This window comes from Chelon labrosus (genome assembly GCF_963514085.1).
Source record: "Chelon labrosus genome assembly, chromosome: 6".
NCBI classification, from domain to species: Eukaryota; Metazoa; Chordata; class Actinopteri; order Mugiliformes; family Mugilidae; genus Chelon; species Chelon labrosus.
The window spans coordinates 20867582-20893222 of NC_140342.1; the positions used below are offsets into that span (position 1 = coordinate 20867582).

The window sequence follows — 25641 nt, forward strand, 5'->3', positions numbered from 1 at the left end:
CTTAGCATAGAAAGTCTCCTGAATCTAGACACCGGTGGTGATGGTGAGAAGAAGAAAATGCTGGAGATCAGGATTGGCTCTCGGCTGACTCGACCTAGTCCATGGATGTGGAGGCCGGAGGAAGTTCACTACAGAACATATTTAAAGCTTGACAGCAATGGCGTGATGGGCTGAGGTGAAATTCTGTCAGCCCATCATGCTTCGTACTCAGATTAGAGGAGAAGGAGGAGTGAGAAAGTCACGAATGACCTTATAATGAGCATCCCGAGACTGGTACTCTCCACCAGTCATGTAGGACTGAAGAAGTCCACTTGGATGAGCGGAGAAACGTCTTAGATTTGATCTTAGACACTATAGACACACTTTAGACACATCTTTAAACCTATTGCACACTGATCTCCATTTACACTTACACTAGACTAGTCTTCTCTGCAGTTTGCATGATTTTCATTACATTGAAAAGTTTTTGCAACTCTGTTTCTCGTCCTTTGGTGTCTTTCCAACCAGGAGGCTCCGTATCATACGTCTCTAAATCTGGGAGGTTTCTGAGCTTCCAAATTATTTTTTAGGCTAAGGTGAAAGAGGGCGAGAGCAGCTAGAGGACAACTTCACGCCAGCTCCTCGCCCTCCAGGATGCTCTTCCTTCAGAGCACGTGCATGCTGGGAACTCTGCAAACACGCCGTTGTCCCGATTCTGCGATAAAAAAGAAAAGAGTACACGTATTCGCAGGCTGTTAAATAATCTAGCCCTCTGTGATATTTTATCTTGCGTGACAAGCTGGGGAAACACGGTGGCACATGTGCGGCCGTGACGCAAGAGGATTTGACTTGTGGGAGGACACAATCTTCTTATTTACGTTGGCTCTGTGCGTGCATGTGTCCATCCCAACCGCCACCCACCACCCCTACCCCCGGCCCCGGGCCCACTGTAATCCCACGGCCTGCCCCGTAATCCACCACACACTCAGTCCAGGATCAGCGTGTGCCGAGAACACAAACTCAGGTCTGATGACAGGGCGTATAATCTCACACATGAACGACACAGGAGGAGCAGGAGGTTTTTGTAAATACACATTCATGTTTATTACCATTTACTATTTACAGGATACTATAGATTGGACGTAGACTTTTCATTTAAAACATTCATATTTTAATTTTTTTCCACAATCCCTTTTTCTCATCAACAGAAAAAGTTGTTCATATCCAATGGTAACAACTGTACAAAGACAGCCTGGTTGGTAGGTAGGTACAATAATTTACTTAAAAACTTATTTTTAGTCAATGCAAATCATGTGACAACAAAAACAAACAGCTCAGCAGGTTTCTTTTTTGTTTTTTTCCCCCCTCTACGCCCGAGCTGAGCGATCACAAATGACTAGAGCTCATATGTACATGCACTAAAGTGCTAGTGTTTTCAAAAAGGCATGCAAATATTTGACTGATATTTGTACAACTGCCTTCCAAGTATGCATAAGGTTATCCAGTTTGTCGCCGCCCGTCGTCTACGTGTCTACAGAGCCGAACATTCATCCACGACGTAAAAATAAATAAGGAGTCAGAAATGACATCATGTGTCTCCGCTTCAGACCCGATGAAGCAGATTTAATTTTTTTTTTTGTCTGTTTATTTGTGTGGAAACTGAAAAAGCTTGAAAAGTTGGCAAAAAAAGTAATAGATGCTCTTATTAAAAAAAAAGTTTGCATGAACTGAATCGGAGAAATGAGTGTAAAAAAAAAATGTAAACGTCAAATAAATGCGAAAAAGACGAACTAGTTTTCACCTGAAAAAAATAACTGTGTCTAAAATATACACATAAACATGTATTAAACACATACAGTGATGCTTTAAAGTGTTTGCACCAGTCAGAACTTTCTGCATTTCTGCATACAAAATTACTCAAAAGTACTGAAAGTTGACAAAGAGAACCCAAATCAAACAACTGAAACAGGAATAGTACGCTTCTGTGTGTTTTTATTAATGAAAATTAATCATTTACACATCTGTGAGGTGAAAAAGTGAACCATAGATGACAGTTTATCTGCTGTGACCAACTTGTGCAACAATAACCGCAACTAAACGTTTCTGGTAACTGCTGAACTGTCGTCCACAGCGGCTCCAGTTAATTTTAGTCTGTTCCTCGACACAGAACTGCACAATTTCTGAGATGTTGGTGGGTTCACTGACAACATTTCTATTGGACCTGGACTTCCAAAACTTATTCTTTAACTATTCTTATGTAGAACAACTTGAGTCGTCTCTATTCCATTTATTCTCAGTCTGGATTTGTTGAATTCAAACTCTCCAGAGATGGTTTCGTAACCTTTTCCAGCCTGATGAGCAACAAAAACAAGTCTTTTTCTGTGCTCCTCAGAAAGGTCCTTTGTCTGTGCCATCATACACTTCCACAAATGTGTTGTTGTGAAGATCAGACTGAGACAAATCCCTGATTTATTTTAAACTAAACTGAGCACTGAACAACATCTGAGTCTCATTACGCTGATTGGAAACACTTCTGAACAGATGAACTAATTTGGCCTTGAAATCAACTTAGTTTTGTGCCTCACTGATGTGTAATATTGGGTCATTTTCCTGAATACCAAAGCATATTGTTTCTATTTCATTTGTTTGACTGGGTTCTCTTTGTCTACTGTCAGGGCTTGTGTTTAAATCCACTGATGCTTTGAGTCATTTTTATGCAGAAACTCTGAGGGATGCAAACCCTTTTAGCCGGCACTGTACATATATATGTATAAACACACATGGGGTGATGAGTAACTCAAGTTTACAGGCACCTGTTATGGAAATGTTTTTTGTATGTCGATGATTTTACAGTACATTCCAGGTTCTCCTAAAAAGAAGTTCTGGTTCCTTGATGGTCAGCTGGTGCTACTGGGTGGATCCCAACCCCCTGTTCAGGCTCCGCCTCATGGGAGTCTCTAGCTCTTGGGGGGGTTTACTGAGGTACTGGGTCTTTTTAGGCTGAGGTGGAGGAGGGTGAGAGGAGGTAGAGGACGGGCCTCACGCCGGCTCCTCGCCCTCCAGGATGGTCTTCCGGTGTCCCGGCGGCGGGAAGGTGAACCTCCTCTTCGAGCCCTCGCTCCACTTGGGGGAGGAGGAAGGGGAGCGGGAGGCCCAGCGCGAGGGGGGTCTGCGGTTGGCCGGGCGGGCCGGTCTCAGGAAGCAGGAGTCCAGGGGCGGAGCCACCGGAGAGCGAGGCAGGTCCTGCCAACGACAAGGAGCCGTCAGAGAGGGAGAGAAGAGCGACGAGGCCGCCCAAATGAAACAGGAAGTGAACAGATTCAAACTGAGAAATGAGTGAAAGAGAGAGAAGTGAAGAAGGGGGAGATGTATAAATGATGCTCTTAACTTTATTAGCTCCAAATATAATCCTACAGTTAATACTGAACAGGATTGCATCATAACTGCATGAATTTCCAACCAGCTACACAGTAAAAAGATCTGTTAAGCTGTTAGCCCCGGTGGCCATCATCTGCCTCGCAGCGGCGGTGTCCTCGCCACTTACGGTCGATGAGAATGCATTTTGTATTCACAACTACACGAGGTCCATTTGTAAGCAGCAGTGGTTCCTGTCTACACTGAAATGCATTTAAACAGCCGTTGAACCAATTAGCCACATGAAATCCGGACTTACCACGACAGATAAGTGAGAAACCCTTTTACCTTCTCAGCTTAATTTGCTAAAGAATTTGAGATTGCTTCATAAGAGCTAATATTGACTTTCACCAGTGGAAGCACACACACGAGTCAAGTCAAATAAAGCTGGTGCACCAGTCTGCACTAGTTGGGGACAGTCGGCACGGGTAGCTGGCTCAAATATCAGTTTTTTAATGAGTGAAGGGAAACGGACCCGACCTCAGCTGCAGCAATCAAACATGTTTGAAGTTTTTGATCTGAATCTGGATGCAATGTGGATGCAGTGTGAACCAACTACAAGGCCAACTGCAAACACACAGACGACGGGAAGTAGCGGGAATGTCAAAACAACGACCGGGAGAGTGGCGACAAAGTGAACCTGGACCACAGAAATGGGGGGAGAGGTTAATTAAGACACGGCAGGAGCAGGATTGCCGTTATAATGTTGGCTGCAGCGCACACCACAACTGTCGCCCTCGCGAGAGTTTGCACGAGAGCTCCATGTTGTCAAGTGTGTAATCCCCAGACTTTCAGCTGTCATACAAAAATCTGCAGAAGCCAGTCTTGTTAGTGTGTACTTCAAAATCTGTAACGACTGTGAAGGTTGTGTAGCGTGTCCCCAGCTTTAGGGACGTGTTTGAGCTTTCCCTCCACCACTTAACAGAGTTACACACCTGACAAAGGACCAAATGATGCACACCTGTTACCACTATCACTGACTGAGTGAACCCTTCAAGCAAACACTGCTTTATGACTAAAATGGGTGGGTGACTTTTCACAAAGTACATCTGATTCGGTGCTTTTCCCTGAACCTGAAGACCTCAAGTAAACCAAACTCCACCATTAAAAGTAATTAAATTTAGTAATATAGTATTTTTAACCCTCCATTTGTGTTTGAAGTCATTTTGAGATATTCTAAACATGGACAAATGTCTGCAAATACACTGATGTAGGACAAAACTGTCCTGTTTAATGTCAAAGTCATGTAAGTTCACAGTTCAAGTTTTAATGCAGGATTATACATCTTTTCTGCTGTAGTCCATGCAAACATTGGCTACAAAGCTTTATGCATCTGTCCCCGGGATAAAAACAGAAAGTGAGGAAATGAGGGCGAAGATGAGGAAAAAATAAAAAAAGTGTGAGTTTGTTCTCCCCCTCAGAATGATGTCAGGGTGCAATTGAGTGACTGATCACGCCACTGGCCTGATTTATAAATAGCTCATCTCCAGGCGTTAGATTTCAGCTGGAAGATGGGGGACACGAAGACTGCAAAGCAACGATCTAGTTCTGCTAAAAATACAGTCAGGCTGCGGTGGCGTGAGAGGATGAACCGGAGGAAAAAACAACTCAGGGGGATGGACGGAGAGATGCACCAGTGACGAGACGTGTTACACGATCTGCAGGGAATCCTCATGAACTGGTGAATAACTGAGATGGACAGGCGGCCTCTGCACCAAACAGACATCTCCATCAATAAACCCTTTGTTAATAAATACAAGTGATGGATCGCTTACACACCGGAAATACAGACAGTAAGTCATTTCATGGGCGGCTTGCGGGTTAATACGAGACTTCCTATGTGATGCTAAGACATCAGATCATGCACCGGTAATGTAGGTCAGTGTACAGGAGTGGTCGCTGGAAAACAGCAAAGTGTACACGTCAGCCACGGATTCTCAGTAGATGCTTTGGCCTTAAAGGAAAAATCCACCTTAAAACACTTGGACGCTGCTGTAAAAGACACCTGGCTTCATCATTTTAATCTGAACATAGATTAGAACAGGAAACAGTAAAAATCAGTGTCAGATACCAGGAGATTCTTTTTAGATTCTCAGACTCATAAATGAACCTAAAATAAAGGATTCATTCATTACCATTTCATACATAATTTTAACAGTGTCTCCCTGTAATAAGCTGTTTAACGTCTTTCTAGTCTCCTGAAAACACGCCATACCACTTATTACCCTGTCCAAAGTTCGGTCTATCCCCCGTCCCAAATGAGAGGTCCCCATACTGGGTGACAACCCGCCACCATTTTTCAAGAGTGTGCAGTAAAATTATAATCGGTGTGGAATTTATTGTGCCTAATTCATTCATTCATTCATCTTCTGGAACCTCTTTTCCTGTGAAGGCTCTTGAGGGGGCTGGAGCCTATCCCAGCTGTCATTAGGGTGAGAGGCGGGGTACACCCTGGACAGGTCGCCAGTCTATCACAGGGCTAACAAAGAGAGACAGACAACCATTCACATTCATACCTACGGCCAATTTAGAATCACCTATTAATCTAACGAGCATGCCTTTGGACGGTGGGAGGAAGTTGGAGAGAACCCACTCAGAAAGGTCCCAGATGGAATCGAACCTTCTTGCTGTGAAGCATCGGTGCTACCACCACACCACGGTGGCGAAACTTTGCCTGAGCTTTCACAAAGCTTATTTTTGCCCGGTGATGAGGATAATGAGACTTTGGCTGCGTTGGAGCCGTTACTCTTGGAATTTTTGATTTACAGTAAAATCTATTTCTTTAAGGCCCCAAAACAGGAAGCTTTACATTTAACTATTCAACATACAGATGGCTACCACCATATGTTATTAATATTAATATAGTAAGTAACAAATCTGAATTACGTAGAATAAAAAGTCACAAATTTATGAGAAAATCAATTATTGTATTATATTGTAGTGGATTAAGGTGGACAAGAGACAGCGGTTACTGACTTATTGCTTTAAAACTCTTATTTATTCTCTAATTTGCATCTTTAATTAGTTGTGAGTAAAAATGACAAGTATTGTTTGTGTTTGCCTGATGATGACGATAGTGAGACTTACTGCATCACAAAATTCAGCCTGGTGTCTCATATCCAGAGACCTCAGTGTTGCTGATTTCGGCCTTAAAATTGTGCAGCTGTTACTGGTACATGTTTTAAAATGTATTAATAATTAAGCTGAGAGATAGGGGTAAGATTCAGACAAAAAAAAAAAAAAAAAAAGATTAAAGTGGTGAATTAATGAAAATCTGTATTTTCTAAGATTATAGAGAGATGTGATGTTTTTCCTCGCAAATGTATGACTTTTTTTCTCATAGATTTCAGACTTTCTCTGAGAGAATCATTTTTTTTCTGTAAATCTTGCTAAGGAATATAATAAATTACTCAATTAGCTGGACTAAGCCTTTCATCATAAAACAGCTCCTGATATATGCGGTTCAACATAGCGCCATTATAAAATGTATAAAAAGAAGTGTATCCGAAGGTGGATTTTTCCTTTAAGCATGCAAAAATATACCAGAAGATTGAGTTAATTTCCACCAGAAATCAGTGAAGAACAAACAAAAGAGGTGAGGGTGAACAGGAAGTGATGGGCGTTAGCAGCCGTCTTCATCGCAGGACGAGTTAGTATGAGAGGAAGGCGTGAAGACGAACTGTAAGAAGAGGAAAGTAAAGCACTGTATGGACAATCATGAGGAAACATCACAGTCCATGTAGTCGCACACATGGTGGCATAAAGAGAAGGACCTGTTAGAAACACAGTGTTAATCCAGTAAAGCCCAACGCAGCCCAGACAGACATCAATCAACCTGTGAATGTGTGAAACGTCCAGAGAGTCATATTTCTTTTGTGTCATGTTCACTGGGAAACATTTTGCAAATATCAAAATATAACCAGCAGTCAAGACACAATCTGATGACTCTTTCAATCACATGAGCTGGAAAATTAGTTTCAAAGGACCATACCAGTGGTTTTACAAGATTTATTCAAATAATGACAAATTGTATAGATTTTAAATAATCGCTGAACTGGTTAAATTTGTGGGTCGGAATGAAACTTTACATATTTGGTCAAATTTATGCTGATATTCAGGTAGAGAGCAAAATCTGACATCACCGTCTGTAAATTGTGAACAGGAAACTTTTTGTTTGTGTTTTTGTTTGTCTTTCAGCTGTGGTAGATCTAGTCATGGCTAACAATAGCAGCATATGGTAGCAAGAATATTAACAATTTTGCTAAAAATAATGGGATTGTGTCATAGTGCTAATGTTTGTTGTGCAGGTGTGCCTCAAGCTACATGTGGCTAACAGTGTAAGTAGGAAAAAGTCTTCATCTTCTGAAAATTGCAAACAGGAAACATTTTTTATTCTGTAATAATGCTAATGTTTGTCTTTCAGCTGTGATTAAAGATAGTCTTAGCTAACAGCACCAGCCTACGTTAGCTAAAAAAATACAACAAACAATACAAATATCTGACATATTTGTGAGTTTATGTACTCATTATCAGACTTTTGCTAACAGCAGGCTAAAATTAATGGAACTGTATCACAGTGCTAATGTTTGGCTCAAGCTAGACTTAGCTAACGGTGGCAGCGTATGTTAACTAGGAAATTTACAAAAATCTGATATAATTGTGACTTTATGTATTCATTATCAGACTGTTGTTTACAATAGGCTCAAATTCACATCATGTAGTCACAATGCTAATGTTTGTTTTGATCTAGCCTTAAGCTAACCTGACCTGGGCTAACTTGTAAGTGTGCTAGCTAATATAGGCTGCTACCGTTAGCCAGAACACTAATGAGTTAGGAAAGGTTAGCTTGCTATTGTCAATATTAGTGATATTTATATATATTTAGGTATATAGATAGTTTCTTTACATTTTGTCCAAATATTCTTTTTTTTTAAATTTCGCTTTTATGGACTAGCTTAACATTAATTCACGAGCATATTTTATGTACTTTATAGCTAGTAGCCAGGTTAGCTTAATGCTTGTTGGCTGATTTTGAAAATCCGAGTCTTGAAATTTATTAACGATTCAACAACCTGTCAATATAAAGGGGGTTCCTACTTGTTTTTAACATGCATTTTAATTTTGTACTTAAAAGCTACTGATACAGTTAACAAATAAATCGAGACTTTCCTGAAGAAAAACATTTAGATTTGTGTAGAGTGATAAGAAGGTTAATGTTCCTCAAATTCATACATGAAACAAACATAAATGGCACATATAACACAGTGTTTTTATAAATGTAAAGGTCTGCATGGCAGTCTTTGCTGTGCCTTCATCTTCTGCATTGGTTTATTAAGCAGTGGCACCTCCAACTGTTAATATTAACAGTAAAAGACAGAAACACATGTTCATATTTTTCCTTGCCTACAATCTTGCCTTAAACTTGTTCTAAATTTATGAATCCGTGTTGTGATGGACACCAAGGTTCAATGAATCTAATCTCTCATCTCATGCAAGTTAATTTTCATACCTTACTGCCAGAAAATTCAAATAATTTAAAGGTGTATGGTATTGAAAATAGTAGATGTGACTGATGGTTAATGGACTACAACATGCAAAAACACTGGTGTGGTCCTTTAAAAAACAACAACACCGATGATCTATCAAAAAAAGTGAGCATGCACGCATTAACACGAAGAAACAGATGCATGGCCGTCGCACAACTTTTGACACCACTCCGATGGCTTCACACACTGTCACTCTGCTGTCCTGTGAAGCATGCACTGATGAAGAGGAGGAGGTGAGGGGAGGGGAGGTCTGGGTGAGGTGAGAGGTCCGTGTGGCTGGTGAACCCATCGCCAAAGGTCATAGGAGTAGAGGAAGAGGAGGAGGAAGAGGAACTTACATCACGGAGACAAGCAGAGTTAGAGTCCCCAAGGAGTTGTTAGTATGACAGTGTGGTTCTGGATCAGCCGATAGGGAAGAGGAGGAGGAGGAGGAGGAGGAGGAGGGAGATAAAGCCCAAAGGGGTGGAGAGAGGGGAGAGGAGGAGGAAAGATAGAGCGGGAAATGTTAATCGGTAAAATTGAGCAAAGAGGAAGAGGAGATACATGATAAGTCTGGCATATCAAAGGCAGAAATAAGCACCACGCAGGCAGCAGTAAACACACACCCATTCACTTTAGACCTGGAGAAAACACAAGGGGAAGCTAACCTTCACGTAGATACTCACAGGCTGGTCACGTAGTATCACAGATGAGCTAACAGTCAGTATGAGTCAGTGTGCAAATATACAAAAATACAGTCAGGAGACTTGAATATGACCTTGATTTGACAAGGATTTAATTCACCGCAGTGCTGAGGTGATTACTCAGTTAATGTGCAAAAGATATGTTAACGAACTTCATTATCACTTAACACTTGTCTCCTTTGTGAGGCTGGAGCTGAGCAGCTGATTAGTTGAGCTTATTGGATGGAAATGGTTTGGTATTTTGGGAGCATCATGGTTGTGGTTGCAGTGGCGATTGGAGATTTGGATGCGAGATGATTAGTTGATTTACACCTCCCAACAGTCGGGGGAGAAGTTCAGTCCAAAGTTCGGCACATTATCTGGTAATGTGGGATCATTACAGAAGAGTATCTGACAATGTTATCAAACAGCAGTAAACACTGTAGCCCTGGAAGCTAACGACACCTAGCATGCTACTGTTGACAGATATTAAAACCGATGGAATAGACACCTTATGCTGACTGCATTTTGTCAACCAAGCTCTCTGCTTTATTTATTTTTTTAATTCTTTGAGCAAAATATAACAAAGTTACAGCAAGTTGTTGCACCACAATCTCTGTTTAGTTTGTGTCTGCTCATGGTTTACACCTGTAAACCATGTTGTTGGTAATTGGTGAACTTCTCCTTTAATCATAAACAATCTTTAGACACTGACATCTCCACATTTAACCTGTCAGTGTTGATATTCCAATAGTCTGTAAACCAAATTCAAATTTTAACAGTGTAAATTTTAAATTTATTTAATGGGGATATTTTCTGTGTCTATCTGTCCATTTAAAACACGCAAAGCAACAGCAATATACACTGCCTGGCCAAAAAAAAGATCACACACTCTATAATATTTCATTGGACCGCCTTTAGCTTTGATTACACCACACATTCTCTGTGGCATTGTTTCGATAAGCTTCTGCAATTTAGATTTATTTCCATCCAGTGTTGCATTAATTATTCACCAAGATCTTGTATTGATGATGGGAGAGTCTGACCACTGAGCAAAGCCTTTTCCAGCACATCCCAAAGATTCTCAATGGGGTTAAGGTCTGGACTCTGTGGTGGCCAATCCATGTGTGAAAATGATCCCTGAAAAATCCCTGAACCACTCTTTCATAATCTGAGCCCCATGAATCCTGACATTGTCATCTTGGAATATGCCCATGAACATCAGGGAAGAAAAAAATCCATTGATGAAATAACCTGGTCATTCAGTATATTCAGGTAGTCAGCTGACCTCATTCTTTGGGCAACATAATTCTGCTGAACCTAGACCTGAGCAACTGCAGCAACCCCAGATCATAGCACTGCCCCCACAGGCTTGTGCAGTAGACACTAGGCATGATGGGTGCATCACTTCATCTGCCTCTCTTCTTACCCTGATGCCCCCATCACTCTGGAACAGGGTAAATCTGGACTCATCAAACCACATGACCTTCTTCCATTGCTCCAGAGTCCAATCTTTATGCTCCCTAGCAAACTGAAGCCTTTTCTTTCAGTTAGCTTCACTGATTAGTGGTTTTCTTAAGACTACACAGCTGTTCAGTCCCAATCCCTTGAGTTCCCTTCTCGTTGTACATGTGGAAATGCTCTTACTTTCACTATTAAACATAGCCCTGAGTTCTTTCTTCCTGGAAGACAATGGTTCTCCACTATCCTTCCAGTTTTTAATAATGCGTTGGACAGTTCTTAACCCAGTTTTAGTAGTTTCTTCAATCTCCTTAGATGTTTTCTCTGCTTGATGCATGCCAATGATTTGACCCTTCTCAAACAGACTAACATCTTTTCCACAACCACAGGATGTGTCATTAGACATGGTTGTTTAAGAAATGAGAAGCTACTCATTGCATCAGTTGGGGTTAAATAACTTGCTGCCAGCTGAAAGATAATCACCCATGCAGTAATTATCCAATAGGAGGCTCTTACCTATTTGCTTACTTAAATCCAGGTAGTGACTTTTTTTTTTTTGGCCAGGCAGTGTATAATCCATACTAGTAATCATCACAATCCATTATGTTCCTCTGTTCAAGCTGCACACTCCATTGCCATTCACTAAATCACACAGACTCTAATCTTCATGTGCACACCAGTGAACAGCTGGTGAAACCCTGATGTTAGTGGTTTATATTAATCAGCGTTATGTGGGATTATGTGACTTGTATGTACACATACATGGTTTTAAATATATAATTTTTTCCGTGGTGCGTTGTTTTAATGTACAGCTTAACATAACATGACCTAATTGTCTGAGGTTTTATAGTGTGGATGAGTGAAGTATGTGACATGCCAGCAGATACAGTGATTATTGACTTTGTAAACATGACCAGAAACATGGTTTTCTGTCTGCCGTTTATTTTTCTCAAAGGTCAGCTGAATGGGTGGTGAACAGGACTCGACGCATCAGTTTCATCAAGTAGAATTAGTGCTTTCCTTGGTTTGTTTTACTACAGAGGAAAATTGGTGGAATATTTAATTCCAGGGTGCTGATAATGATTAATTTACGCAACTTAGATCCCACTTGGATCTCCAGTTATCAGACACATGAATCAGATTTTAAATCGGGAGATAGTTAAAGCACAGAAGAAAAAGCCAAACTACAAGGAAGTCACTACAGCAGAGAAGAAAAATACAGAAGAAGAAGAAACGTTGAAGAGCGTCTATGTACAGCAGTAGTGGAAGAAAGTTCAGTATTACTGAGGAGGATTAAATATTATAACATTACCATTGCATCAGTCAGTGCTTTGGATCTGAGAAAAAAGCATCAACATTTTAGTGATGGTGCAATTTTATTTTTGATTATCTTTTCTCTGCTTTAAACCACAGGCGGCTTTAAGTTTGTCTCCAACCATTACAAGCGGGATCCAAGGCAATGCCATAAATATCACTGTGTCATAAAACATGGGCCCCAGAACAAATGAATGATGAAGCGATGAATCCAGTGCGTCTGTATATTTACCTCCATACATCCAGACTGTCCTCTGTCTGAGTCGGCCTGCCGGCTGCTGTCTCTGCTCTGTCCTCCGGCCTGCAGCCTCTTCTCCTCTCTACAGTTCTGCTCCTGCAGCTTCTTATTAAGGATGCGGGCTGTGTTTTCAGCCAGCGTGTAGCCCGGTGGGGCTGAAAGGTCCTGCCGTATGCTCACCACCTCCGAGTTTTTGTCCCCATGCGCCTCCACTATTAGCTGCACGGGGCTGGGTGAGCGCCCGCGAGCAGTCCGCAGGCACTCCTGCACGATTCTGGTGTCCGTGGCGAGAGCCGCGTGAGCAGGGCTGGGCTCGGTGGTGGAGGGTGGAGTGGGGCGAGAGCGACTCGGGGACTTGTTAAACTTCTGCAGGGAGTCATAGACCACGGGCGTGTGGTCGATGATGTTGAAGAGGCTGGAGAGGCCGTCGTTGATGGTGGTGTGGACGGGGCTGTCACGAGTCGTGGTGGAGCGGGCCCACGCTGACTCGCTGTTCCCTTTCTGGGGCGTGGTGGGGGTGGGAGCGCGGCTGTTGTTGGGCAGCTCGGTCTTATTGGACGTGGACAGTTTGCGCTGGAGCTTGGGGGAGCCGTACTTTGGAGAGCAGCAGGGTCGCTCAAACTTGCTCTGGACCACAGGAGAGTACTGAACCTTTCTCATGCTGCGTGACGGGGATGAGATGGGTGTGCTGCCTCCTTTCGGGGTGAGGCAGCGGTGGGGGCTGCTGGTCAGGTTCCTCAGCAGGTCCGTCTGTAGACCCACGCTGATGGTCTGGGTGGTCTGAGTGCCTCGCGTGGTGAATCCATTGGTCTGGCAGGCCGTGTCCCGGACTGCTGGCCCCGGCGGAGAGCGGATGGCGTTCCTCACAGAGATGGCCACCTCCTTCATGTCATCGCTCAAGTTTCTGGAGAGTTGAAGCTCCAGAGAGGAGGCATAGCTCACTGTGGGGCAGATAGGAGACTGACTAGGAGAAGTCCTTAGCCCCCCACCCTCCAGAAGACATGGCCCCGGCCACCTCCCACTGCTGAACACCTCATCTGTCCCACTGGCTCCCACCCCGGCCTCTCCTCCACCCCTGGCTTTGGTCCCCTTGGCGTACAGAAAGTCCAGATCTTGGGCAGTAGTGCGCTCAGCTGCCCCGGGTCTGGTAGGGCTGTGGAGGAGGTGAACCCCATAGTGCTCCATCCCCACCCCTGCTCCACCTGCTCCGTTTCCCCTCAGTGGGGATTTGTGGCAGTGCTCGGGGCTGCTCAGGGTGCTGGTGGTCAGGGTGGCGCTGGTGGTGAGGAACCAAGAGGGTGGCTGGAATGGATCGAGGACGGGCTCCCCTTCCCGGGCCTCGGCGATTTTGTCTGTCCACGCTTCCCGCACGAGGCCCGGGCCAGAGGCGGATGACGGGAAGTCCCAGCCCTTGTTGTTGAACTCCTCGATGTACTTGAGGTCATCCGGGGAGAGAGGTGGGGTGACGTCGTCTTGGCCCTGATCACCGTGGCGAGTCTTGTCGGGGAGGAACGGGGAGCTGTCCATTAAACGCTGGAAGTCGCTCATGGAGCACACTGACTTGGCTCTGGACAGGACACACACAGATTTACTATTAACTTCAGCTGGGACCGATCATCACAACAAACATCCCAACACGATCATGACCTCATCTCTCAATGCTCTAATGACCTAATCTCTAAAAGCATCTGTATATCATCTTTATAAAACAACACAGCACAGTGTTTCAGTGTTTCAGAACTGTCTGAATTATTTAACAGCAGAGTGCGCTGGATCCTTGCAATAAAAAAAAAAAAAAAGCCTTCATAGAAAAGTCACCAGGGGGAAACTCCCTGTCGCTTCAAGTAACAGTTAACAGAATCAACAGCTGATCTCCAGAGGCAGCGCTGTCTATGTATGAGCAACCAAAAAAAAAGAAGCCGTATAATCTGAAGCCAGCCAGACCAGCTCTTGGTGAGAAATGTACAGTTAACATTTTTTAAAGTGCAGCAGTTTTTTGAACCCAGTTGACACCTGAAGCTTTTATCAAGAGGTTACCTGAGCAGACTCCCTCCCTCCCTCATGTCGTCGTCTTGGTAATCAGGATCCCCTTCTCTCTCCGATATCTCATTCAGGGCCTGAAACACAACAGATACAGTCGTTGAGGGATTTAGTGTAAAATTAGGTACAGACAAGAATAATAAATAAAAAACCAAATAAACTAAATGTCTGTTCTGTTACAACAGGAAAATCTATCTTCTGTTGCAAATAGGAGGATACAGATGCTGAATAATAAAACTGGAATTATTTTTTGTGCCTCAGATTGGAATATACACCGATTAGGCATAACATTATGACCACCTTCCTAATATTGTGTAGGTCTCCCTTGTGCCTCCAAAAACAGTTGTGATTCATAAGAGAATGGACATGGGCCTTCTGAGGGTGTCCTGTGGTGTCTGGCAACAGTTTGTGGGGGCCTTTGGGTCCTGTGGATTTAGGGGAGGGGCCTCTGTGGATCATCCCACAGATACTTAATCAGTTTGGGATGTAGTGAATTTGGAGGCCAGGTCAACACCTTGTGCTGTTCTTTATGTTTGTTTGAGTTGTTCCTAAACTGTTTTTGTGGTGATGACTTCTGCCATCAAGGAGTGTCATTGCTATGGGGTGGGGGTGCCAGGTCTGGTCTAGGTGGGTGCTACATGTCTAAGTAACATCCACACGAATGAATGCCAGGTCCAAAAGTTTCCTGGCAGAACATTGATGGTCAATGTTATTCACTTCTCCTGTCTCCATTGGTTTTAATGTTATGGCTGATCGGTGTACAATTAGCATTAGAGATGTTTTTTTTCCCTAAAAAACTAAAACATAACTTAATGGGGTCTGTACCAAAGGGCTTGGTTAAATTAAAATTTACATTTAGATGAATTTCCATTAAGAAGAAGAGTCTTCTGAGGACCTGAGGACTTAATACCCTCAGTGGAGCTGTTTGGATCCAACTTAATTACAGTGTGTTGTTTGTTGGAGTTTTATGGATGTTTAATGCTTCCTTGGAGCTGTGAGTCTCTTTAGAGTTGGAGATGGAACAACAAAGGCCAAAAATGCTGGCTTGACCTGAAGCTGGTTGGCCAAGACCCGAGAGCTAGCGGTTTGATCCCGGGCACATGGAGCTCACGGGGAAGTGTCCTTGAGCAACACACCCTAAGTTCCCGTTGCTTGGTGTGTGTGTGTGTGTGTGTGTGTGTGTGTGTGTGCGCGCCTTTGCTTTAGTGCAAAGAAGTACATTATGAAAATGTTTACATTTAATGAACTATCCTTTTACAAAACATTTTATGAACAACTTGAGGTTTCTTAAAAAAATAAGTTGCAGACATAGTAAGTGTTATGTCGGCAACTCTTGTAGTGTCCCAGCAAATTCATCCCGCGGGCCAGTCTGGAGCCTCTGGCGGGCCGGTTTTGGCCACCTCCCCTTACGTTTGACACCCCTGGTATAATGTTTACCATCTTAAAATCTTAGATTGGTGCTAACATTTGCTAACTGCCTTTAAACACAAAAGACATATGAGGATGATGAGAGTGTCAGTTTTGCAGGAATTTAATTATAAACCAAAGTACAGGACAAACTGATTTGATTATGACACTAGATGAGTTTGCACAAGTTCTCCATTAATCACTTTAAATTAAAGTTTTAAGTGTTAGATTACTGCATCAACAACTTATCTTGACTAATGTTCAGTATATTACCTCCTTCATGCAGGGGAACCTCTTCTCACTGTCCAGTCTGGAGGGTGGTGGGACCTCCAGGCCGCTGAGGGGGTCCAGAGTCAGCGCGTCCAGGAACAGGTTCTCCGTTGGGCCTTTCAGCCTCATCGCGGCCCCCTGCTCCTCCAGCATGGCCTCGGAGTCGGAGTGGGAGCGCGTGGGGGTGGCAGGGACAGGGGTGGACGTACAGGGGGAGCGAGGGGCGCGAGGTGACCGGGGGGCGCCGCAGGGACTCTCCTGAGGCGAGAACACGCCTCTGTGCGCCGAGCTGCCATCTTTGATGTCAATGCCCTCGCCTCGTCGCGTGTTCAGCTCTCTCTGCATCTACAGAAAGAAAGATACAGAAAAAGTCTGAGAACAAACACAGTAAACTCGAAGCATTTAACAAGTCATGATTATATTATAAATACAATCTGAACAAGATTAAAGATTGAGAATGAAATAAATATGAGTCTCTTTCTTGGAATGTATTCATTTATTGCTGCAGATATTTTTATTATTTTATTCATTTTCTGACCCCCCGACATTATGTTCCATGCAGAATTCATAAACTAAATGTGCTGCTCCCATTGATTTAGTTCACACATATCATATTTAATTCAGTTTTCATACTGCTCTACTTCATTTTTACTGGCAAATCCTTCACAGTTGTGTTACATTTAATTTTGATCTTGTGACATATTTTTTGTCAGGATCCCCTTCAAGAAGAGATGTTTAATCTTAATTTTTCAATTTATTTTTAATGAAGAAGCTAAATGAAAGAACTTTGACATTTTGGAAAAAGCTTATTTACTTATTTACTCTGGTGTTTGTATCCCAAATTTAAAACCCTTTACCTCCAAAGTAGCTACACGGTTAAAATAATCTACTGACTTCTATAGACTTCATGCTAAGCTAAATTAATAAGATGCTTGTTTGAATTTACGATACGATACGATATGATACGCCACGATATGATATGCCATGATACTATACACCATGCTATGATACGATACGATACAACATGATACGCCACGATACGATACGATACAATATGATACGCCACGATACGATATGATACGCTATGATACGATACGCCACGATACGCTACGATATGATATGCCATGATACTATACACCACACTATGATACGATACGATACAACATGATACGCCACGATACGATACGATACGATGCGATACGATACGATACGATACGATACGATACGATACATCATGATACGGCATGATACTATACACCACGCTATGATACGATACGATACGATACAATATGATACAATATGATACAATATGATAAGCAACGATACGATACGATATGATACAGTATGCCACGATACGATAGGAGTTTAAAACATCCTGTAACATTATTTCACCCACTAGTATGTGTGAGTAAGTGAAGGATTTTCTTAGAATAAGGCAATTTTACAGTTAAAAAATAAAGAGTGACAGTTTTCCAAATGGCTTCACACATATGTATTAATGTATCATATTGTAATACTGCAATTTGATACTATAAATTGTTGTACATTTAGAGTACAGAAGTACCAACATGTTTCCAATGAGCCAGTATTGTCCCACATACTATCCTGGCTGCATAACGCTTTGTCCTGACACTATCACTCAGCTGTGATCCACTCAGGAAATCACATGTATCTTTTGTGGTTAATCACCTCAAGGCTAAGGAGGCTACAGCCACAGTCAATGACCAATTCAGTAGATGACCTGTTCTTTGTAGTTTGCTGCAACACCGCTGAATAATGCATCCCTGCTTCCTGCTCTGTGTCTCCATTCACTGGTGCATCAGCAGTTTCTCCTTTTTTTCCCCTGAGCTGCAAAACATGACCGCTATTATACAGAGAGCCGTATTCCTGTCCCTCCTTTATATGATAACACTCTCACATTCATATTAAATACTGCCCTCAACGTCAGACACAAACAAGGTGCAATGCTGCAGCTCATCCAGTTAAATCGCACATCAATTATTCAGCGATACTCAGTGTTTTGTACCAAACAATAGAGAAAATAATCGCCACGAGTGCTTTGTCACAGAAAAAAATTCCACAACTAATATTTTTCTTTTTTTACTATCCCTTTGATTTGCTCCCTGTGATTCCTAATTTCTTTCTTTTTCTTTGACCATCTTATTTCTCTCTGTGATGCTAAAGCCTCTCTTGCAAAAGACATCCTGTGTTGACCCAATTAAATAAAGTATATTAAATTTCCTTCTTTGCCTTGTCATCCTTGCAGAAGAGGTTTCAAGCCGTCCAAAGGAATTTTCCCGACTAGATAAAAGTTTGTAAAAACCTACTATCTCTTCGCTGCACAAAACTCATGAGGAAACAATACAAAAACACACATTTTCCATGACAGTAAACCCAGAAAAGAAGAAAATCTGGAGCTGACATAACCAATCAATCACTCTTTTGTCAAAAAATAAATAAATTCTGGCATTTAAATCAGTGTTTTTCAAGCAAAAATACCAAAAAGGTCCTGGTTCCAGTTTTTCAAATAGGAGAAGTTGAAGATTTTCTCTATATTTTGGTTTTTGCACTGTAGATCAAACACAATAACAGGACATTTTTATTATGATTTCCTGTATTTTTTAATGCCTAAACAATTATTTTTTCAATTAACTTAATCTAACTGAGAAAAATGATAAGCGGTAAGAGGAAATGTTTGACAATTTTACCTGAGAAATAGCACAAGTAAATCAGTAAATTACATTTTCTGAAAATGGAAACTTGCCACAAGTTCCATTTAGTTCAGGACCTGGAGGTTTTTGGTCAAATCACTCGACTTTTCTTCCAAAGTAGATGGAGTTGCCTTTGCTAGCTGTCATGGATTGTAAATGACCAGTTTTCTCTAAGGACTTGTTAAAGTTTATTCTCATGAGCTGGAAACAGATGTGCGACATGATGGGAAAGCTCCTGAATGTGTCCAAACTGATTAAGACTGCAGGCTGATTCCCCTCCTGCATAATCCTTTCCTTTCACTACTGTTCTTTTGTCTTTGCCTGACTGCTCTTACCCTCTCCATCTTGCGGTGGAGCTCCCTCATGCTGCCGTCCCACTCCTGCCGCTCGTGGTCGAAGCGCTCCAGGAGCTCGGCCCTCTCGCGGCTCCACCTCTTCTCCCCGTGCTGCAGCTTCCAGCGGAGGTCCAGCGACGTGTTGTGGCTCTCGGCCAGAAGACGCCGGTGCTCCTCGCGCTCCAGATTCAAGCCCCACTCGGGATCTCCGGCTTCCTCCTCTTCTTCTTCTCCCTGCGCCTCGCCCCGCACCTTATCTCGCACCTCCTCCTCCAGCTGGTCAAAGATTAAAGACAAAACATCGTCAAAAGAGACTCACGTTTCTTTCATTTGAAGCCATAAAAAGGTTTGAAAAGTTTGCTGTTTGGTCTGTAAACTTTTATGAACTGATTTTGCTGTTTTCTCCACCATGGATCAATAAGTGGTGATATGCTCCATTTCTTCGCTAAAGTTTGTCAGGATTCAAAGAGTTGTGTCTGTACATGAAGTCTTACCAATCTCTCGCTCTTTTGAAGTTTATTTTCTCATCATTCTTTGTTTGGGTTCAATAAAATAATAAAAAAAAATAATAAAAAACAGAAGTCTATCCCAGATCTCACCCAGCCACAAAATTAGAAACCAGATAAGACAAGACATGGGGCTAAAGAAAATGTTCGATATCTGTATGTATGTCTGGTTCTCACAACACAACTGATTGAAAAGTATGAAGGATCTAACGACCCATTGATCAGTGTAATTCTGGCGATGCTGGAAGTTGCAAGTGAGAAAGTTCTTTCAAAATGAAATCAGCAGTGTCTGTCTGTTAGAAAATTAAACACTGCAAACATTTAATCCACCTCTGGTCTGATGAGAAGGAACTCCCAATCAGATTAAGAGTGGTGGTGTAAACCTCTGATAATCCATTCAATTGGTAGAAATTAGGACCCAATTAGCATGTAAACGTCTGATCTGATCTGATCTGATCTGGTTTCTCTCCGGTTGGAATAAATCCATTATTTCTGGTCACGTTTGCCCCACGTTGGCTGAACATGAGGTGAAGTGATGAGTTTCAGGAAGGGACACAAACATGTTCAACCTTGAACAAGTTCGTCATTGTCACCATGGCGCTCAAAAGGCTTTAAGAGAGAGAAAAACCTCGTCTTCTGTTGTTATTCTAGCTGATTTGATGCTCCACAGGGGGCTGATACTCTTAACTGAAGTTTTGGAGGATGTAAACACATATATCCATGTAAACAGTTTAGGTGGAAACTCTAAGCAGAATGACAGTTGAAGAAATATTGCTCACAGAGGAGGCGAGGCAAGATTATATACAATACATGTGAGACAGAGTCGGGAATAATGTCAGCAACTATCAAAACTGTCTCGAGATGCTTTGCAGAAGCTGGAGTCTGAAATACCCAGAGCAACAAGGTGACGGCGGCAAGAATAAACTCGCTTTTAACAGAAAGAAACCTTGAGCAGGAGCTAGCTCATATGGGGGCAGATTATTTTTTTTCCAAGTTACAGTGCATTGAGCTTTCAGGGTCGCCGCAGCAACGGCTCGCCTGGCTCTGTCCAAAATGCGCAACAAATTTCCGAATTAACAAACATGACATAACGAGTTGTTAGCTTTCCACAGAGCCATGCGAACTGTTGTCAACGTCTACACTAAGGTACAAACGGAGGATCCAGACGTCCACCAGAAACCTTCAAAGCTGCAAAACAAACGAGAAGCGAAGCCACACTGGAAGCTTGCAATCCTCACACAGACTTTGATCCCACAACTTAATGACACAAACCAGAGCTCGCGGAGCTGAAGCTGTGTGAAGAGCGACTCTTCAAACATAGGCTCACATAACTCATTCACATGTGTTTGTTTAGTTTTATATCTGGTTATAAAACTGTCTGATTAGACACTGGAGCTGATGATACGTGCCTTGCTAGCGTTAACAGCTGCTGACTGAACGAGTCGAGATCCGAGGCATTATAAATAAAGACGGTTATTTAAGGGTGAGCCAAACTAAACTGTGAAACATGCAGCAATGATATTAACATCTGGTAGGGGTGATTTAATAAGAAACCACTACTCATGTCCACATATAAATACACTGGCGCGGGTAATATTCAATTCTCCTCTGCTCTACTGGGCTGCATAATAACCATGAATAAAAAGCGCTTTTCTAAAGTCTTAATCGGAACAGAAAAGCACAGCGGAGCAAACTCAGCGTCGTGTTATCAGAGGAAACTAAGTACATTAGTTCTCACTGCAGCCCTTAGCGACCTCTGCTCCGTGGAAGGATTGAACCGTGTAAGAGCTTTCACAGATTAAGGCACGAGAGTTAAAAAGATAAACATCCTCCTACTAATCAAACCTCTTAATTGGTTCCCTAAAGCTGAAGTGTCCCTTTTATATCAGATGAAGCAGAGAAGAGAAACACTGGGTTTCAAATTTTTATCTCCCAGCACAGTGGTCAAGAAAGAACATATTTCTTTGTCACTTTAACGAGGTTCCGGCCACTTGGGGGATTTAGAAACAGACAGTGTATCCAATAATGACATAAAATCAGCATTTAAGTTACAAAACAGCTGCTTGTTCACACACCAGCAGCAGAAGAACAGTGTTTCTATCCACACGGCAAATGGTGAATCAGTAGGTCAGCTTTTTACCTCTTTTTTGGTCTCCACCACCTAATCAGGGACATATCTGGCTCACTAGCGATTACTTTTCTAATGTCTAGGTATAAAGTAGTTGTTCTGAGTGACAGGTGGATACTGTCACAGGTTGCTAACGGTCTGTCTAGGTGTGAAAAGTGCCTCAGCTCCACTATTTTTGAATTAGCCAGGAGTTAAGTCGAGCCAAGATGGCGGCGCCAAGAGCCATCACACTGAGCTTCAAAACCAGTCATCAGGTGGATGCTGTCACAGGTTGCTAACGGTCTGTCTAGGTGTGAAAAGTGCCTCAGCTCCACTATTTTTGAATTAGCCAGGAGTTAAGTCGAGCCAAGATGGCGGCGCCAAGAGCCACCACACTGAGCTTCAAAAACCAGTCATCAGGTGGATGCTGTCACAGGTTGCTAACGGTCTGTCTAGGTGTGAAAAGTGCCTCAGCTCCACTATTTTTGAATTAGCCAGGAGTTAAGTTGAGCCAAGATGGCGGCACCAAGAGCCACCACACTGAGCTTCAAAACCAGTATTCAGGTGGATGCTGTCACAGGTTGCTAACGGCCTGGTTAGGTGTGAAAAGCACCTCAGGTCCACTATTTTTGAGTTAGCCAGGAGTTAAGTTGAGCCAAGATGGCGACACCAAGAGCCACCACACTGCGCTTCAAAAACCAGTATTCACGTGGATGCTGTCACAGGTTGCTAAAGGCCTGGCTAGGTGTGAAAAGTGGCTCAGCTAAACTATTTTTGAATTAGTCAGGAGTTAAGTTGAGCCAAGATGGCGGCGCCAAGAGCCACCACACCGAGCTTCAAAAAACAATATTCAGGAAATGTGATCTCCAAAACAGAGTAATGTTAATACCTCAGAGTTTCTTCTGCCATTCAGCAAATGGGATGCGTTCCCATGCCTTTGAAACCGGCAAAGATCATGTTCCACTTTGAGTAAAAATGCAGCGACAGCATTCATTTCAAGTGGACTATTACTTTAGCCGTAAGCAGCAGTGCTTCCACAGAGGGCTCTGTAAGAGAAATGGCTCAACCTTTACTACAGCATCATCCTTAAAGTATAAATTCCTGGTATATTATTCTGTGAACAGGGTGAGGATGAACCAAGCATCGCTGTGATTTTGTAAAATTGTGTTAAATAGGTGTTTTGGAAGCTGATCAGCACGCATTAAAAATATTAGTTTCTGGTCGTCTGCAATGTTGAAAATGTTGCGTTGGTAGGATGTTTTTGTTGTATCTGCTGAGTTAAATGTGACAGTCAGCATGATATCATCTTTCATCCTCCATCAGCTGAGTTGAAGACAGTCCCTCACACTGCCATTAGGAACAAAGAAGGCCGCTTTAACAGCTGTCTTCCCTTAAGTCAAAAATGCTCAGAGGCACAATGAACAATTAGGCACGATGCTGAATTAATTAGCTCGCACAGTGACAGATTATATTGTAACAAGGCGCCAAACGAGCGAGTTATCATCATGTCCTTGGATGCCCTCCTTCTTCTTTTAATTTAATTGTTGAGGGGAGATTACGAATTGATTTCTGTCCATTTGTTTGTCAAATGTGGATTAAGAGATATTAATTATTCTGTTGCTAAGAGAGCAGCTAAAATGACAGTTTATTTGTCTTATTAACGGTTTGCCTTGAGAGGGAGTTCATCCGTGGACGAGGCAACATGTTTAGTGTCGCCTCGCCGTTTACTGAAAGCACCGCTGCTGTTCCTGCGCCAGATTGTGTGCTGTCCCTTTAAAGGTTCGGCGCTGAGACGCCATCTGTACCTGAGCAACCTGGCACTTCATCTCTGCCCACTTGACCTCCCAGGCGGCCTTGTCGTTGGCGTAGGATTGCTGCAGTTGGCACCGACGCGTCTCCTCCTCCCGCAGCTCCTCCCGGAACTCCTCCAGCAGCGTCCGCAAGGCCTGCAGCAACCGACGGCTCTCACCGAACTGCACACAACAGAGGGTTCATCAGCAAAGACCATCAGCAAAGACACACAGTCAGAGAAAATGCCGAGGCAGCACACATGTACACACAGGGAGTTGAGCAAGTTCGTTCCTTATCTTGAAAATTGTCCCGTTTTATCTGCCTGTGTCCTTTGGGATGAACCTGCTTCGTAAGTGCTTCATAAATCAATTCTGCCTGAACGTCTCCATCCTATCTTGTCTCCTGATCTGCTTTTTTTATTTTTTATCCTTGTCCCTTTTCTGACCTCTGCCAGGAAAGATTTGAAATATGCACACGTACCGTAGCTGGGTGTAAATATATGCTTGAGCTCAGAAAGATCCAACACGATCAATTGCATAAAATTAATTCTAAAATTCCCAAGTAACATCTGAGAAGTGAAGCTCATCCAGTCGAGGCCGTGGTTTCATTGAGATGTCAGCTCAGAGGGGTGTGTGTGTGCACAGTGGTTTGCCTCTAGGTGGTCCTCCTGTGGAGAGGCTTCAGGTCTTGGCAGGAGGCAGGGGAGCTCAAAAGGAGTCTGTTATCACCCCCGAGGTGTCACTACGGCGCCTCCGGCTCTGCCAGCCTCTGCCGAGAACACGGCGTGAGCTCAGGTGATAAAACGCTGGTCCAGCGTAATTACTTATATCCAAAAAAAAGAAGTACAACTGGCTTGAACTTATTTTGATGAGGATAGGAATATGTTCACCTGAATGCACAGATTCAGGAACCACCAGAGCACAAGTCGTGAATTAAAACAGGGGCCAGTTCAGTAGCACCAACAACGGATCAAAAACTCTACAAGGTGCCAGAATCTTTATATTTTCATCCCTGGAGCCTTAAGAGATAGTACGAGTAAAGACAGAATTAACTTCGGAGGCTTTAATACAAAACTGCAATAACATACACCGATCATAACATAACATTATGACCAACTTCCTAATATTGTGTAGTTTTCCCATGTGACTCCAAATCAGATGTGATTCATCAGAGAATGGACATGGTCCTTTTGAGGGTGTCCTTTGTGGGGACCTTTGGGTCCTATGGGTTGAGGGGAGGGGCCTCTGTGGATCTACTTCTTGATCAGTTTGGGATCTAGTGAATTTGGAGGCCAGGTCAACACCTTGTGCTGTTCTTCATGTTTTTTTTGAGTTGTTTCTAAAGTGTTTTTGTGTGTGTGTCTCTGTGTCAGGCTGCATCCTGCTGGGGATGGCTGCTACCATCAAGGAGTGTCATTGCTATGGGCTGGGGGTGCCTGGTCTGGTCTAGCTGGGTGCTACATGTCTAAGTAACATCCACATGAATGAATGCCAGGTCTAAAAGTTTCCCAGCAGAACATTGAATTGTCACAAGATGTTATTCACTTCTTCTTCTGTCAGTGGTCATAATGTTGTGGCTGATTGGTGTATAAGCCTCCTTAATGGAGAAATTACTTAATAGCAGGAGTTCCCTACATCCACAGTGCAAGAACACAACTCAACATTTCATCCTGATTTAAGTTTTGTGAAATGTTGGAAGTCAACATTTATCTTTTCTAATGTCCTCAGGTGATTTCCTTGCACCGAGGGTAATAAAAGTTCACCGCCACTGCGAGAAAAACATCTCATCTACAGAATTTACGCTATTTATATACACTTAAAGAAGTTCAACAGTATCAGTCATTGGCAGCACCAGGGGGAT

General features: G+C 42.8%; 1 protein-coding gene across 1 annotated transcript in view; it reads right to left on the reverse strand.

The window, feature by feature from the left end:
• Positions 1–1080: 1080 nt before the first annotated feature.
• The window catches only part of mtcl1 (microtubule crosslinking factor 1), a 75984-nt gene continuing 51423 nt past the window's right edge, over positions 1081–25641 (reverse strand). The window contains exons 9-14 of the mRNA XM_084547452.1: positions 23796–23963; positions 19378–19653; positions 16335–16676; positions 14652–14731; positions 12609–14181; positions 1081–3222 (exon numbers count right to left, since the gene is read on the reverse strand). Of these exons, the coding sequence (XP_084403578.1) occupies positions 3019–3222; positions 12609–14181; positions 14652–14731; positions 16335–16676; positions 19378–19653; positions 23796–23963 (2643 nt within the window). The 3' untranslated portion in view covers positions 1081–3018. The remainder of the gene's footprint in view (positions 3223–12608; positions 14182–14651; positions 14732–16334; positions 16677–19377; positions 19654–23795; positions 23964–25641) is intronic.